This window comes from Hippoglossus hippoglossus, chromosome 5, assembly GCF_009819705.1.
Source record: "Hippoglossus hippoglossus isolate fHipHip1 chromosome 5, fHipHip1.pri, whole genome shotgun sequence".
Taxonomy (NCBI): domain Eukaryota; kingdom Metazoa; phylum Chordata; class Actinopteri; order Pleuronectiformes; family Pleuronectidae; genus Hippoglossus; species Hippoglossus hippoglossus.
The window spans coordinates 21906749-21919533 of NC_047155.1; the positions used below are offsets into that span (position 1 = coordinate 21906749).

General features: G+C 44.0%; 1 protein-coding gene across 4 annotated transcripts in view; it reads left to right on the forward strand.

The window, feature by feature from the left end:
- Positions 1-2602: 2602 nt before the first annotated feature.
- The window catches only part of LOC117761734 (chemokine-like protein TAFA-1), a 113389-nt gene continuing 103206 nt past the window's right edge, over positions 2603-12785 (forward strand). For 2 of the 4 annotated variants that reach the window (XM_034585914.1, XM_034585913.1), the window contains exons 1-2: positions 2603-3220; positions 5505-5641. In XM_034585914.1, the coding sequence (XP_034441805.1) occupies positions 5518-5641 (124 nt within the window). In that variant the 5' untranslated portion in view covers positions 2603-3220; positions 5505-5517. The remainder of the gene's footprint in view (positions 3221-5504; positions 5642-12785) is intronic. The other 2 variants (XR_004613876.1, XR_004613877.1) reach the window with 1 other exon arrangement.

The window sequence follows — 12785 nt, forward strand, 5'->3', positions numbered from 1 at the left end:
TCCTCATCAGATGAAGAAATGCTTGGTTTGCTCCACTGAGAAATGATGTAGAGTATGCAGGAATAATAGTGGACAAAGGCTCATTTTTTATAGGGAGGCAGAAAGCTGCTGGTGGGGCTTAAATTGGTATTTTGTGACTGCTCGTGGGCGCATATTGAAGCTTGTTGGCTGCACTGGATGGAAGAATTTTATTAGCCAGAGGGAGAGATGGAAAGAAAGAGAATGACAGGATGATAAAGAAAGACAAGGAGAGGGACAGAAATATTGGCAAACGCTGCTGTTTAACAGGGCTGCTCGGATCCAAACATAGAGTTGGCCAGCGATTGGTCGGTTGTGGTTAGGTCCTGGCACGAGCCGCGGCAACAGCTGCTTGGAAATGATGGAAGCCCCCGAGAAGGGGGACAGAGAAGAGCAGGACCACAACAACAATTCCAGCATTAGTGTGAAATTCTGTTGTTCCAGTCCGTTCTCCCAACACAGCTCACACTCATGCAGAATGAAAACACAGGAGACCGCAACAAATTAACATCACCGAATAAAAAAATGGAGGTACAAATGGGAGGCTTGTGCTGTTGCTGCACATTGCTGAAAGGAACATGTGCTAATTGGATGCCTTCAATCTTAACTTCTCCTCTGAGGCTTGTTTGTAGTCCTGTTCCATTTCACGCCTTCATCTCAGTCTAATGGGACAGATCATAAAGACATTAAGCGTTGAAAACAAAATGAAATTCAAGCGTGCATGCTATTAAGGCACCTCACAAAAGGTAATATCAACAAATATGCACAAATACAAATAAGCCTATTTATTGGTAATCAAGCCATTTTGTAGAAATGCAGCTTGACAGTGTTGAAACACTAATCAATGTGGTAATTACTCTGCAATTCCTGCTTAATGTGAATCTGGTCGCCTAACATGTGGCGTGCTTTACCCAACGGAAATCCAGATGGCAGCTTCAGAATTCATAACCGCAGTCGCATCAGATTATTACTAGGTAAATACAAAGGACATAGTTCAAAGGCAAAAAGTCATCCAGGGATTACTACTGCGACACTCTTACTTTCACCAGTTCTCACTTACAAGAGGAGTGCACTGGAGTTTTGAAACTAAAACGGGGCAGCAGTGTTTCCAAACTTCTCCGTTTTAGCAGCTCTCAAACTAGTTGAGAGCTGCTCAAGAGTAGTTTGGATGCCAGGCATATCTGTTGTTTTCAACAAGAGTTTTCAAATGAAAAAACGTGGTAGTGTGGATACTTTAGCGTTATCTGACAGAGGGAGTGATAGATTCACCCACATATCTTCCTTTATTTTCTTACCGTGTGTTTTTGTGTACCCAGTCATCTCTTTCACCAGCACATTGTTACTCTGTGGGGCCGTGCACATCTGACTGTCAAATCAGCATATTACCAACAAGCAGGCATGGTAGCAGCAGCAGCAGGGATGGACCAGTATGCCCTTCGGCACGGCACAGTGACCACCGATTGAGGGGCTTGTTAACCATCTCGAAAACGCCACATCACTGGTTGAGTGGAAAAGCCAATCAGGAAGCCGATCATTTTGTGGATGTACTGTATTATCACAAATCACAGCATGTGAGGAAAACAGGGTGCAGCTAACAGCTCAGAGACAAAGCTTATCCGGATATTCATCATTTTGTTCATCTGTCTGTACTCCCCCACAGCACCGACACCATCCTCACTGTCTGCCAGTTTATTTAGCCCCTCAGCTGTGTATTGTTGTGAGTAGCATCGAGTTCATTTTCTGTGAAATGTCAGACTGTGAGTGAGTCAGCCATGGCAGGTGCGTGGGATTGGCATATACTGTAAATCTCTGGTTAACAGTGTAATGAGTTAAAGGCGAACTCCTCTATATGGAAGGAAAATGTGTTGGAGGGAAACATACTCCTCGCAAACAAGACCGGCTGCTTTCACCTGCCAGCATGGCTCAGGCACAGTGGAAACACACACAGGTGCACGCCCACACAAACACAGACACACACACACATACAAAAGACAGTGAAAGTCTTTCCTTCAGAGCCAGCGGATTCAGTTTGTAAGCAAGTGACAGAGGGATGCTCGCAGACTCTTTCAGGCTGCCACTGCGTGTGCAAGTTTGTTTCCTAGGTGGGAAACAATCCGAGAGGAGTCAGTCGTAAAAAGCAAACCCTTACTCATCGCCACAAAAACTGGTGGAAATGTGTAATATGGTGATTTCATAGTTCTGATGAGGCACTCTGCCTTCTATTATAAGTCCTGTGCTCCGAGCAAATCTCACACTCGCCCGTTGAACGCTCGAGGCTGATGACTAAAAAGAGGAGCGTTCAGTCAAGCTCCCTCCTTGCCCTCTCCAACTCACACACACAGTAAAGTGTGAGACCACTTACAGTGTGTGCACGTGCACATGGATACACTCATTGAATGATAGAAAAAAGTGAGCTGAAGGCAAAGCCCGCATGGCTGGGACGGGAAGAGGGGTGGATTAATAAAGCATGCTTCATTTGCTGATGAAGTCTTGATGCAGGAGTGGGCAGTCTTGCTTTAAGACATGTGATCTGACTCACTCTCAGCTCTCTCTCTCTTTCCAGCTGGGCTACATTGTCACACACACACACAGAGAGAGAAACACACACACTCACACACCCGCTCTACCTCTCTGACACAGACTCTACTTAGTGCGTTGGAGAGAGCACTGAGGCTCACACTATCAGCGCAGCTTCTCAATGGGGGGACGCAGCCAAGAGCAGACAGAGCAGTCATTCCACTGGAGCCTTCCGCTGCACGCGTGAGAGAGAGAGAGAGAGAGACGATCAGTGAGGGGGGTAAATTAGCTCCCCTGTCATCACAACAGAGGAGTTCTACAGACGGAGCAGAGAGACACAGACTTGAGGGAGGAGAGGAGGAGAGATCTGCACGTATGTGGCTGGTACAGCAGTGACATGATCAGCCTCCCATCCCTCCCATCCTGACCAGTGTGTGACACAGACCCCTGACTGTTTGTGTTGCCAAGGATTTCAAAAAGGAACTGGGCAGCAGAAGGGAATATTGAGGAAAAAGATCAGCGCTTAAGCTCCTTTTTTTTTGTGCTTGTGTTATGAGGACTGGAATTTCAGCGGGAATCCCTGTGGCTCCGAACTATGGATGGATTTAAGACAGAAGAGTGAGTCTGCTGGGCAGGCAGGCGGTTATTGTGACTGAGCCCCTTTCCTCCTGGACGCACTGCTCAGGTAAGGGTGTGGGACTTTCCAGGAACCTGTGCTGGTGTTTGGGGGTAGGATGGGTGGGGACAAATGCATCTGAGTGATATTATTAGCAATAAATACAGCTGGTAGAAAAAAATTGTCAAGATTACTAGACTGATACTGTGATATAATAATACAATCATTACTTTTTAAACCATGTTATGTTAGTTAGAAACATGTTTAACTAGTGTAAATAATCTTGACAACAACCCCAAAGTAATTACTAAGCGAGTGCATCTAAGAAAATAAAAAGTTCTTATGGCAGCTTATATTATTATTATGTTGTTGCATGACACTCAGATACGCACGTTTGTGGGAGTCATGGCTGAAGTTGCAGGGAACAAAACGGATCTAAATCGACGTAGCACACGCATGTATGTACCTGCAGGTGTGTCTGCGCTTTAACTTCCCCTCCGCCACATTTACCACGAGGCTGGATCAAACTATTACGCACGGATTCAGGAGGCTTTTCTCTCCTTTTACGCGGCACAAGAACCCTCCGAGTAAACAGCTTCGAACGCGTCTTCCTTTTTTTACGCACGGAAAACCAGCTGGATTGTCTATTTACACATAAAAAAGCTCAGTCGCGCTGGCTCCAGGGAAACAGCACTTCGCTTTCGCTTCTCTGGAAAAAAGAAGCTGCTTACTCGTCCTCTGAAGTTGCTTTAGCGTGACGCCCGTGCCTGCTCGCTTCGTTTCAACTCTTCCGTGCAGTCTGCACCGCTGGTAAAACGCTGCCGGTGAGCACCGCGCACTATTTTCGGCAGGGATGCCTTTTTCCGATAACCGGGAGGAGCTCATCTCAGGATTCTCTGTGCAAAGGTTCAGTGAAGTGTGTGCGCGCGTAACGCTCCAGCTGAATATAGGGAAAGGCAGTTTGACGAGCAGGAATAATACCGTGGGGTTAAAATAAGAAAACACACCCATGGGACCATTTTGCATTTGCACAAAAACGCGGATTATATCGGATTTAGCGCAGGGGTGGAGGGATTTACAATGTGCTGCTCATAATTATATGCTTAATTTTCAGTGAATATTAAGCAGCGTCAATGTCACTGAGGGCACAGGACGCACGGGTCACATTTAGTAGCCTCAATGGTTTTAATCTCACATGCACAGATGCTCAAAACACAAAGTGTAGTTTGGGCAAAACAGACGCAAGCAGTGGCTCTGCTGCTGCCTGGATTATAGCCCAGTGGATGTGGCCTGCTTTTCTTCATTTGTGTCCACACAGACTCCTTTTCCTTTTCTGTTTGAAGTATTTATTGAGCAAACTCCCTGGGGCTCGGTGTCTCCTTTGTATTCTCTTGTGTTTTCAGATGTGGCAGACTCACAACATTAGATTCAGACTCACGCTGCTACATGAGACCATTCACGAGATTCACAAGTAGCAATCGCAGTGAGGATAAGTGAGAAATGTAGAAATGATTGCAACCAGAGTGTGTGTGTACAAATATTCCTCTAAAAAACTGAACATCCGTCCAGGATTTATAATATTTTCCAAACTGCCATTTAAACTGTTTTTCTGGTGCAGTAATGCAGTTTTAAAAGTCTGACAACACAACACACCCCTGTTTGTTTTAGAGGAGGACGTCTGGTGGTTTTAAATTCCCCCACTGTGGCTTTCTGAATGGAGAGAGGTGCTAATAACACCTGGAAAGGAGGAGAGTCTCATTATTCAATAAGGAGCTAAGGCGTGTCTCCATATGCTGGCCCTCATCAGCCATTAGGCGAGTCGCTGAGCAAATCTCCCAAAAAAATTAAATAAAAAGCTCTTTGCTCTGAGAAATGCAGCCTTTTTCTAATTCTTTGTAGAATATTCAGGGCTCTTGTGATAGTGTTAATGTCATTGTTGCTTTCATAAAATTATTATATGGCTCATTATGAAATTATCAGTCTGACAAAGAGATCGCAGCATGTTATTTTTCCTTCTTCTGCATCTAATCTGTTATTTCAATATGGTGGAAGTCCTTTGAGACCCCAGTCGGTTTGGACGAGACAGAAAAATGGATTTATAAACAAGATTGAATCTTCATTTGTGTTTTCTGTCTGCAGGTTTTTTTCTCATTGAAGCATTTTGTTTTGTTGTTTTCTTTTCATTCCTTATGTTATTATAAAAAAAAATATTCATGCAAATGTACATTTTTCTTCTGATACCACAGGATTCCTGAAGACGTGTCAGTATACAGTGCTAGTTCCTGTCTTTAGGCGTGTGCTGTAACAATGTATGGACACAGGCTGTAATAAAACTCTGTGTGTCGTCCTGCAGAATCGGCCATACCATGTCCTGGTTGTTGGTCATGTGGATTAGCCTCGGCTTCCTGTTGCTGTGCCACGCCACACTCTACCAGACCATCCAGCAGCACCACGTGGCCCGGCCCGGTCGCACAGACATCCTCACCCTGGGTACGTGCGTCTCTCTGACAGATTTCAGCTTCACAGGACAGTGTTGCAGTCGTGAGAAGTTCTCAGTTCTCAGCTCTGTTTTTTTTTCAAAGCAATGTAGAGAGACTGCTGCTGCACGATCTGAATGATGTTGCCCCAGCGCTGCACTGTAACGCGATGATTCACCACGCTCGCACTCATACAAGATAAGCAGAGGGGAAGACGATTAATTGTGCTTCTAATTGCATGTTACATACTCACGTTTAGTCACACTTAAATCTGTCTAGCTCTGTACATTTAGTACTATTAATGGATGTGAGATGGTTGAACTGTGAGACCTTGGTGCTTTGCTGAGCGGGATGCTTGCATTTACATCTGAACTTGGAAGTGCTGTTCGACAAAAGGCATCTTCAAACTATGTGAGTTTGAAGGTGGGGATATCATTTCCTGCGCACGGTGAGGAAATCTTGACTGCTGCACCCTGAATCTCACTGACAGACTGTTATGAGGAGGACAAGCTGAAGGCAAAAGAACCCCATTACTGTGCTGGTAACCAAGGGAGCTTTGATCACTGTGGCTTAGATGGAAATGACAATTATGTTTCCCTCTTTTGCACTGGAAACGTTTTGCAATTAAGCTTGACGCCTTCTGCACTGTAGGGGCATAAGGGGAGGGTATACGCTGAGGCGGCTCTAATTCTCTGATTATGGAAAAGCTTACCAGCATTGCTTATGGTGTATGTGGGAGTGTAACAGGGACGGCAGAGGTTTTTTCGAGCAAAGCAAAGGCTTTCTTTAAGCTTCTAACAATGAGTGTGACTCCCATGCTGAACCCTCGCGCAGAGTGGGGCTCTCTCCGGAAGCCAAGCGGCTGTTAAACATTGATGCTATCGTCTGCCTGCCTCTCATTGTGTGTGTTGCGTTGCCGAGCGAAAAGACAGTAATTGAAGCACTGCAGGAAGTGAAAAAACCCCAGCATAGAATTGTTGGTGCTTGTGTTAAACACTGGTATCCTTAGGTAGCGTGTTGGCTTACTTTTGCTTTGTAACAGCTGAAACATGAAAAATCCCAGCCATGATAGAAAGTTTTCAAAGCTTCCCGGTCCCATTAATTGGAACGAGACGGTGAGGGATGAGCGACGAATGAATTTTTAAAGGCTATCTCCCAGTTTTCTCTTGTTTTTTTGTGTCTTTTTGTGTCTTTTTGTCTTCTGTCTTTCTTTTTTTGAGTGGTTGGCAAGTCGAGCTTGGTGCCAAAGATGTACAAGGAAGTGCAAGGCTCAGTAAGTGTCTTTTGAATAATGCAGTGTTCCCAAAGGGGATGAAGGGGGGGGAAGAAATACCCCCCTTCCCACTCCCTCTTCCAACCACAAGTGTAGATCCAGAAGAGTCATCCAGGAGGATGGTTATGACTGAGAGTCCTCTTGAAGGTTTTCCAGTCAGACTCTCACGCTTACTGCATACAACACTGCGAGGGGAACGGACGTGTACATGCTGGGACGTTCACAAACCATTTATTCACCGAGGCCATTATGGCGTGGCATTTTCATGGGTCCTCCGGGGACATGGGAGCTGTGTTCAGGACACGTCAGGTCTGAGAGGATGCAAACTCATGTCGTGGAGGTGGATGATAAACACAAATTGATTTTTGATGTGATTATTGGACTGATTTAGCAACGGCAGGAGATTATCAAAGAGAGAGGGATGTGATTTAATATGCCAGTATCCACAGTGAGTCTGTAATAGTGTTACTTTGGAACAAGCCCTCCCTGGAAAACTTAAAAAAAATCAAACAATCTCTGATGTATGACAGCCATAATTGGTGCTGACTATCAAATGCTGGGGACATGTTATGATATTTTACAAGCGGGTGCCCCCAAAAAGAAAACATTTCTGCTATTTTCTAACTTCCTGCTCAGCGACTGTACAATTTACTGTATATCATGTTTTTTGAAGAGGGTTAAGCCGACATCAATCTCACTCATCCGCAGAGTGGCGGTAACCGATTTAACCAGAACTGCGCTCTCAGAATTGAAATGGTATGATGAATATTTGAATTAGAATTGATTTTATAATTTGAGGAGCTCTCCGGTTTCATTGAGGCCAGAGCCCTCAGATATAAATAGATATGGATATGTAGGACGTGTCATAATGGAGATGTCTCGCCTTTAAGAATCCATTGGTTTTCGTGCTTTTGCTGTTTACTGTAATCAAATAATGTCTCTGTGTTTCTCTGAGATGATGAAACCGTGTCTGATGTACTGTCTGCCACACTGTAAATTAAGATGTAGAATGGGTTCTTAGTGATATCAACCTTTTGTGCTTTATTTTATACATGTGCTTAGATTATCTATTCAATATGTTGATAACAAGATGGGCTGCCTCACCGAGCCTTTTATTGTGGCTGTGCGATGCCTCTGTATTGTCTTCTGGACACTCATGAGTCTTGAAGTCCAAGTGTTTAAGTGGAATACTGGGTCTGTGTTTTGCCCTGAGATAAATTTTTGTGGATCTTGGCATGCAGCCCAGCCGACTGTGTGAGTGTGTGAGTGGAACAAAAACTTACAAACCATCCCGCATCGACAAAGATACACAGACAAGGGGCTGTGTGGGTTTCTGAGGAGGGGAAGTGAAGGTCATGTTGATTTAAGTACAGATGTAATCCTCCAGCCTGTTCAAGCATCTAACTATGGTTGAGAAATCAGCTCATCTGCCTCCTGTAACACTGAGCTGACAAAAAAAAATGGTGACTGCGGAGATTAAAGTTTCAAGATCGCATTTCGGTGTCTTTTTTTTTTACGTTTCCATGACAAATCGGTATAGTCACCACCGAGGCGGAGATTGAGTAATGAGTTGCCTGACTGCTTCGTCACCTGCTTCAGGAAGCGGCACCGCTCCGTTTCCCATGAGCCCCTGCTTCACACAGTCTCCTCTGCATCGTGCTCGTGCTGCTGAAGATTGATGGCGGCCTGATTCTGGGCAGCCAATTCTGGTATCTCAAGAAATAATCCACTACGATGACAGATGAGCTGAATGTGACAGGACACACACACAAACGGGGCTCTGCGCTCGCCCTACCTGCCAACACAGCGAACACAAGCGCTCGCTGCCAAGACCGCTGCCGCATAAACCAGGCCGTTCCTGACAGTGCATGGTGCTGGACTCCATCGCAAGTCAGTAAAAGTGCAACCAATTTACACTGTCAGTGCGTCGCTGGCAGTAGTTACAGTTGATGTGGTGTCTTCTATCGTTAAAATGAAAGTGCTCCCTAATGTGATGTCTACTGACTGTATTACAGTATTATCAATAAGTTACCCTTGTACCATATAAATTGACTCTTGTTCAGTTGAAGTATGTACACAGCAGTCATGTTCATATCGTATCAATACCCAGAGGGGCCGTGTGAACATAACAACACTTGCTTTGTTTTATTACGACTATGACGGGGCAGTTAAAGAGTCTCACATAGAACAGAACAGCAGGATTCCTGTGCCAGGTGCAGCTGTAAAACCAACTCTACTCGCCTGATACACACTGATTACATCTGATGATTACAAAGATGGCAATTAGAAAGAATATCACAGGGGCGGACACAGCGGTACGGCCAGGGGGCAACGGCCACTGATCTAGAAACATCCTAGATCTGCCATTTAAGGCTGAAATGCTGATTTAGCATGTCCATGAAAACTGACGGTAAGGAAATGGATATTGAATAGCTGAAAAGGCTGATAACTAATGCAGTGGTTCATGTATAGTGTTCATGTTTTTTATCCTTTGATTAGAAAGGGCTGATCACAAATGATTGGGAGGCATTTTAATGAGCTCATTGTTCATCGTCCATGAAGCTCCCTCAGTGGAGGAAGCTCTTTGAGGTAGAAGAAAACATGTAATTACTTGGATTAGCCAAGACGGTGAAACAAGAGCAACTCCGTGATCACAAACAAGGACGCACTTGATAAACATAAGGATCCTTAAGAGTTCAAAACATGTCAAAGAACTGTAGTGGTGAACTTAAGCTTCACGTTTCTATTGAAGCTCCTGTATTTTAACTTGAAATCTAAGGATATTTTGAGGAGAGGAAAATCTGACAAAACCTTGAACCTAATTTAGGATGGCTGCCTTTTTGGTAAATTTGTGGAGGGTGGAAGTCTGGAATCCATACATCCACAAAGTATACATTGATTTTTTTTCTGACTCTTTCTGTGCAATGCAGAGGGGATGACAGCTTCAGGAGATTGATGATTTGTCCGGCAGTGTTTGGTAATATTAAGAAATAAGCTTCACTGGCACTGTTGGATTCTGGAATTAAAACATGTCTTGGACTATCTGATCACAAGTGGACCGCAAGCGTGAATAGATGCATTGAGATACTTTCACACAGGCAATTTTTGTGGAGGTGGCTGCACATGACCAGACTCTCTTGGCAGTGTGTACTAGAAAGTGTCACGGGCCACATCAAAGAACCAGCTACTCAACTCATTTGCGTTAGAGGAAGTACTCATTCCTTTGGGTCTCAAATGATGACATTCATCCATGACGTCTGAAATTATTGAAAACCCCATAGAGATATATTAGTGCGTCAAACATCTTGCAAACATCTGACAAATTGGTTTGCATGGATCACACCAAGGAATAGACTCAGCACGCGTTATTTTGATCTCCAGCAGACTACGCAAGCAGAATGTATTTTCCAGCCATTAAAAGCATCATCAAATTTGTTCTTTGCAAATGAAAAGGATGTTTGTGTCGATTTCCATCAAGACGCATGTGGCGACGCATTCTAATGCCAGGCCCGAACTCACATACTTGGGGTCCACATGTGATCGGATCACCCAGGACGCATGTTAATGCCAGCCACTGGCTCACAAACTGAATGCACACACTGTTCCAACTTGGAACTCATTTCAACACTTCTAAGACTTCTCATTTCAATAGCTCAGTGTTCATGGCAGAAACACAGAAGTGAACATGCACTTTTTTTTTACACAGTCATCTTCAAAGCGATAATCTTACTTCCTTGCTTCTTCTGCGGACATCTAAGCTCTTGCAGTATGAGTGGCAGATCCATCCATGGTATCCACACGAACAGCTGTCCATATAGGCTGTCTGTCGTTTTGTTTTGCCGCTAAATCAGCTTAATTTACATCCCCATTAAACTGTGGGGACTAATTAGTGTGAGAATTGATGGTGAAAGAATATTCAATTAAATTACAGTCACTTGAATGGATTACGTCTTAATCATATTTTTGTAAAGTGGATGAAAAGGAATTGTTTGATTTGGCTGGCAGCATTGGCTCATGTGGAAATATAGCAACAGACAATATGCTACGTGCATTCACTATGAGTTTTTTTCTTTTCCATGTCGTTGTTTGACTTGTATGTGTATCATTAAACCACCTTCGTGAGAACTAGATTGTGGGCTGATGAAAATCATAAATTATATATGACACAAATTTAATTAGAAACATTCATTTTGTAAACACGACATACAAACCCTGCCTTTTGCCAACAGAGGAGCTGAAATCCTATAATCTACCTCCACATGGGATTATAATTGCTTTGAAAACTGTGGGCTCAGTCGAGAGAGCTCATCAGCGCTATGTGATCTCGTTCCCTCTATCACACAGCATGTCCTTCGAGGTAATGAAAGCAACCTTTCTATAAAACTAGGCAATAACTGCCTGATCATTCAGGTGCCGAGCAGCACTCTCTTTGCGCCTGGCCTCTTCCCTCAGCCCTCCATCCTCTGCCCCCCCGTCCTCCCTGCCTCCATCTCCTCGTCTCTATCGGCCTCTCAGACGATTTGTCATGGATCAGATGAGACAATTTGTCATGGATTAGTGCACTTAAATGTCTGTGTGATAGTGGAAGCAGTCACTGGAAAAGCTTAGGAATCCTATTACATTGCGTTTTATGGCCGGCAAGGGGGAGGGCGGAGTGGAGGTTGAATTGGCAGTTTCTATGGCGTGTGTACCGTTCCTTGACTTTTTCCCTCCACACATAATCAGATATTCACTTAGAGGTGAGCTCCACTGAGTAACTAGACCAGAGGTTATATATTCTTTCTCCATTCACCGCTTGCTTCATATGTTTCTATTTAATTGACTGTTCACTAAGCCCTGCCACCTTAGTCACCAGGGCTATGCCTGCCCAGCTCACAGTTGTCTCACGGCACATTAACAGTGTACAGTGATAAGAGCGAGAGAGAGATTTACCACCCGAAGTTTAGCAATTATTAAAACAAGGGATTTCGCGACAGAAGTAAATCAAAGGCCTTTTTATTTCTATGACTATATTGAATTTTGTCAGCTCAAATGACAACAATAGATAGATCATTTTATAAGCTAGAGCTAGTTTCCCTGAGCTAATGTTATTGCTAAAGCTCCAAATATGCTATTGTTCCAGTCCTGTACTGGAAAACTGCCTGTAACCCTACAATATATTAGCTACAGACCCAAGACTGCATATAAAGATGAACAATATGTCAGCTCCTCTAAAGTGAAGCCAGGGAAAGACATCTTGATTGACAGCTGAGACTCACTCGAGATTGGTCACGCACAGTTATTGGCGTGACCTTGATGGTTCCACTCCATGATAAATACTGCACAGACCCCGAATTATGTCCCTAGCACAAGATGGCAGCGCCCATATCTGAGATATTTTGGGTTCATTTTTATGAGAGGTGTCATCTATCTTTGTATACTGTTTGTACTACAGACACACTCTTTGCCTTTGAACCAAAGTGGGTAGTACGCTTGTTAGCGTGCTAACATTTGCAGCTTATGTCCGAGTAAACAAACACTTTTCACTCCATTCATTCAAGACACCATTGTCCAAACTCTTGAGATCCTACAGATTGCAGCTCCTTTTAAAAAGTCCATTGACAAAGCTTTATTGTCCTGCTTAGTTACAGTTGCTAAGCTGTGATTGGGGCCGGGGTTTAGTAAACAGCCAATTAGGAATTTCTTTGAGCAGAATGTTTGACAGCAATAAGTGAGTCACCCAGTGAGAAATTACCTCTCTTTTTGTCACAGTTTCATATTGTGTCTTGGCAAACAGATTCAGTTTCACCTGTGGCAGTATTACCGTGTCATTAGTATTTGTTTACTCAGCGGTCTTTCTCATCGCAGGCCTCCAAGTGAATGTACTCTGCAGTTCAGTTTCTGC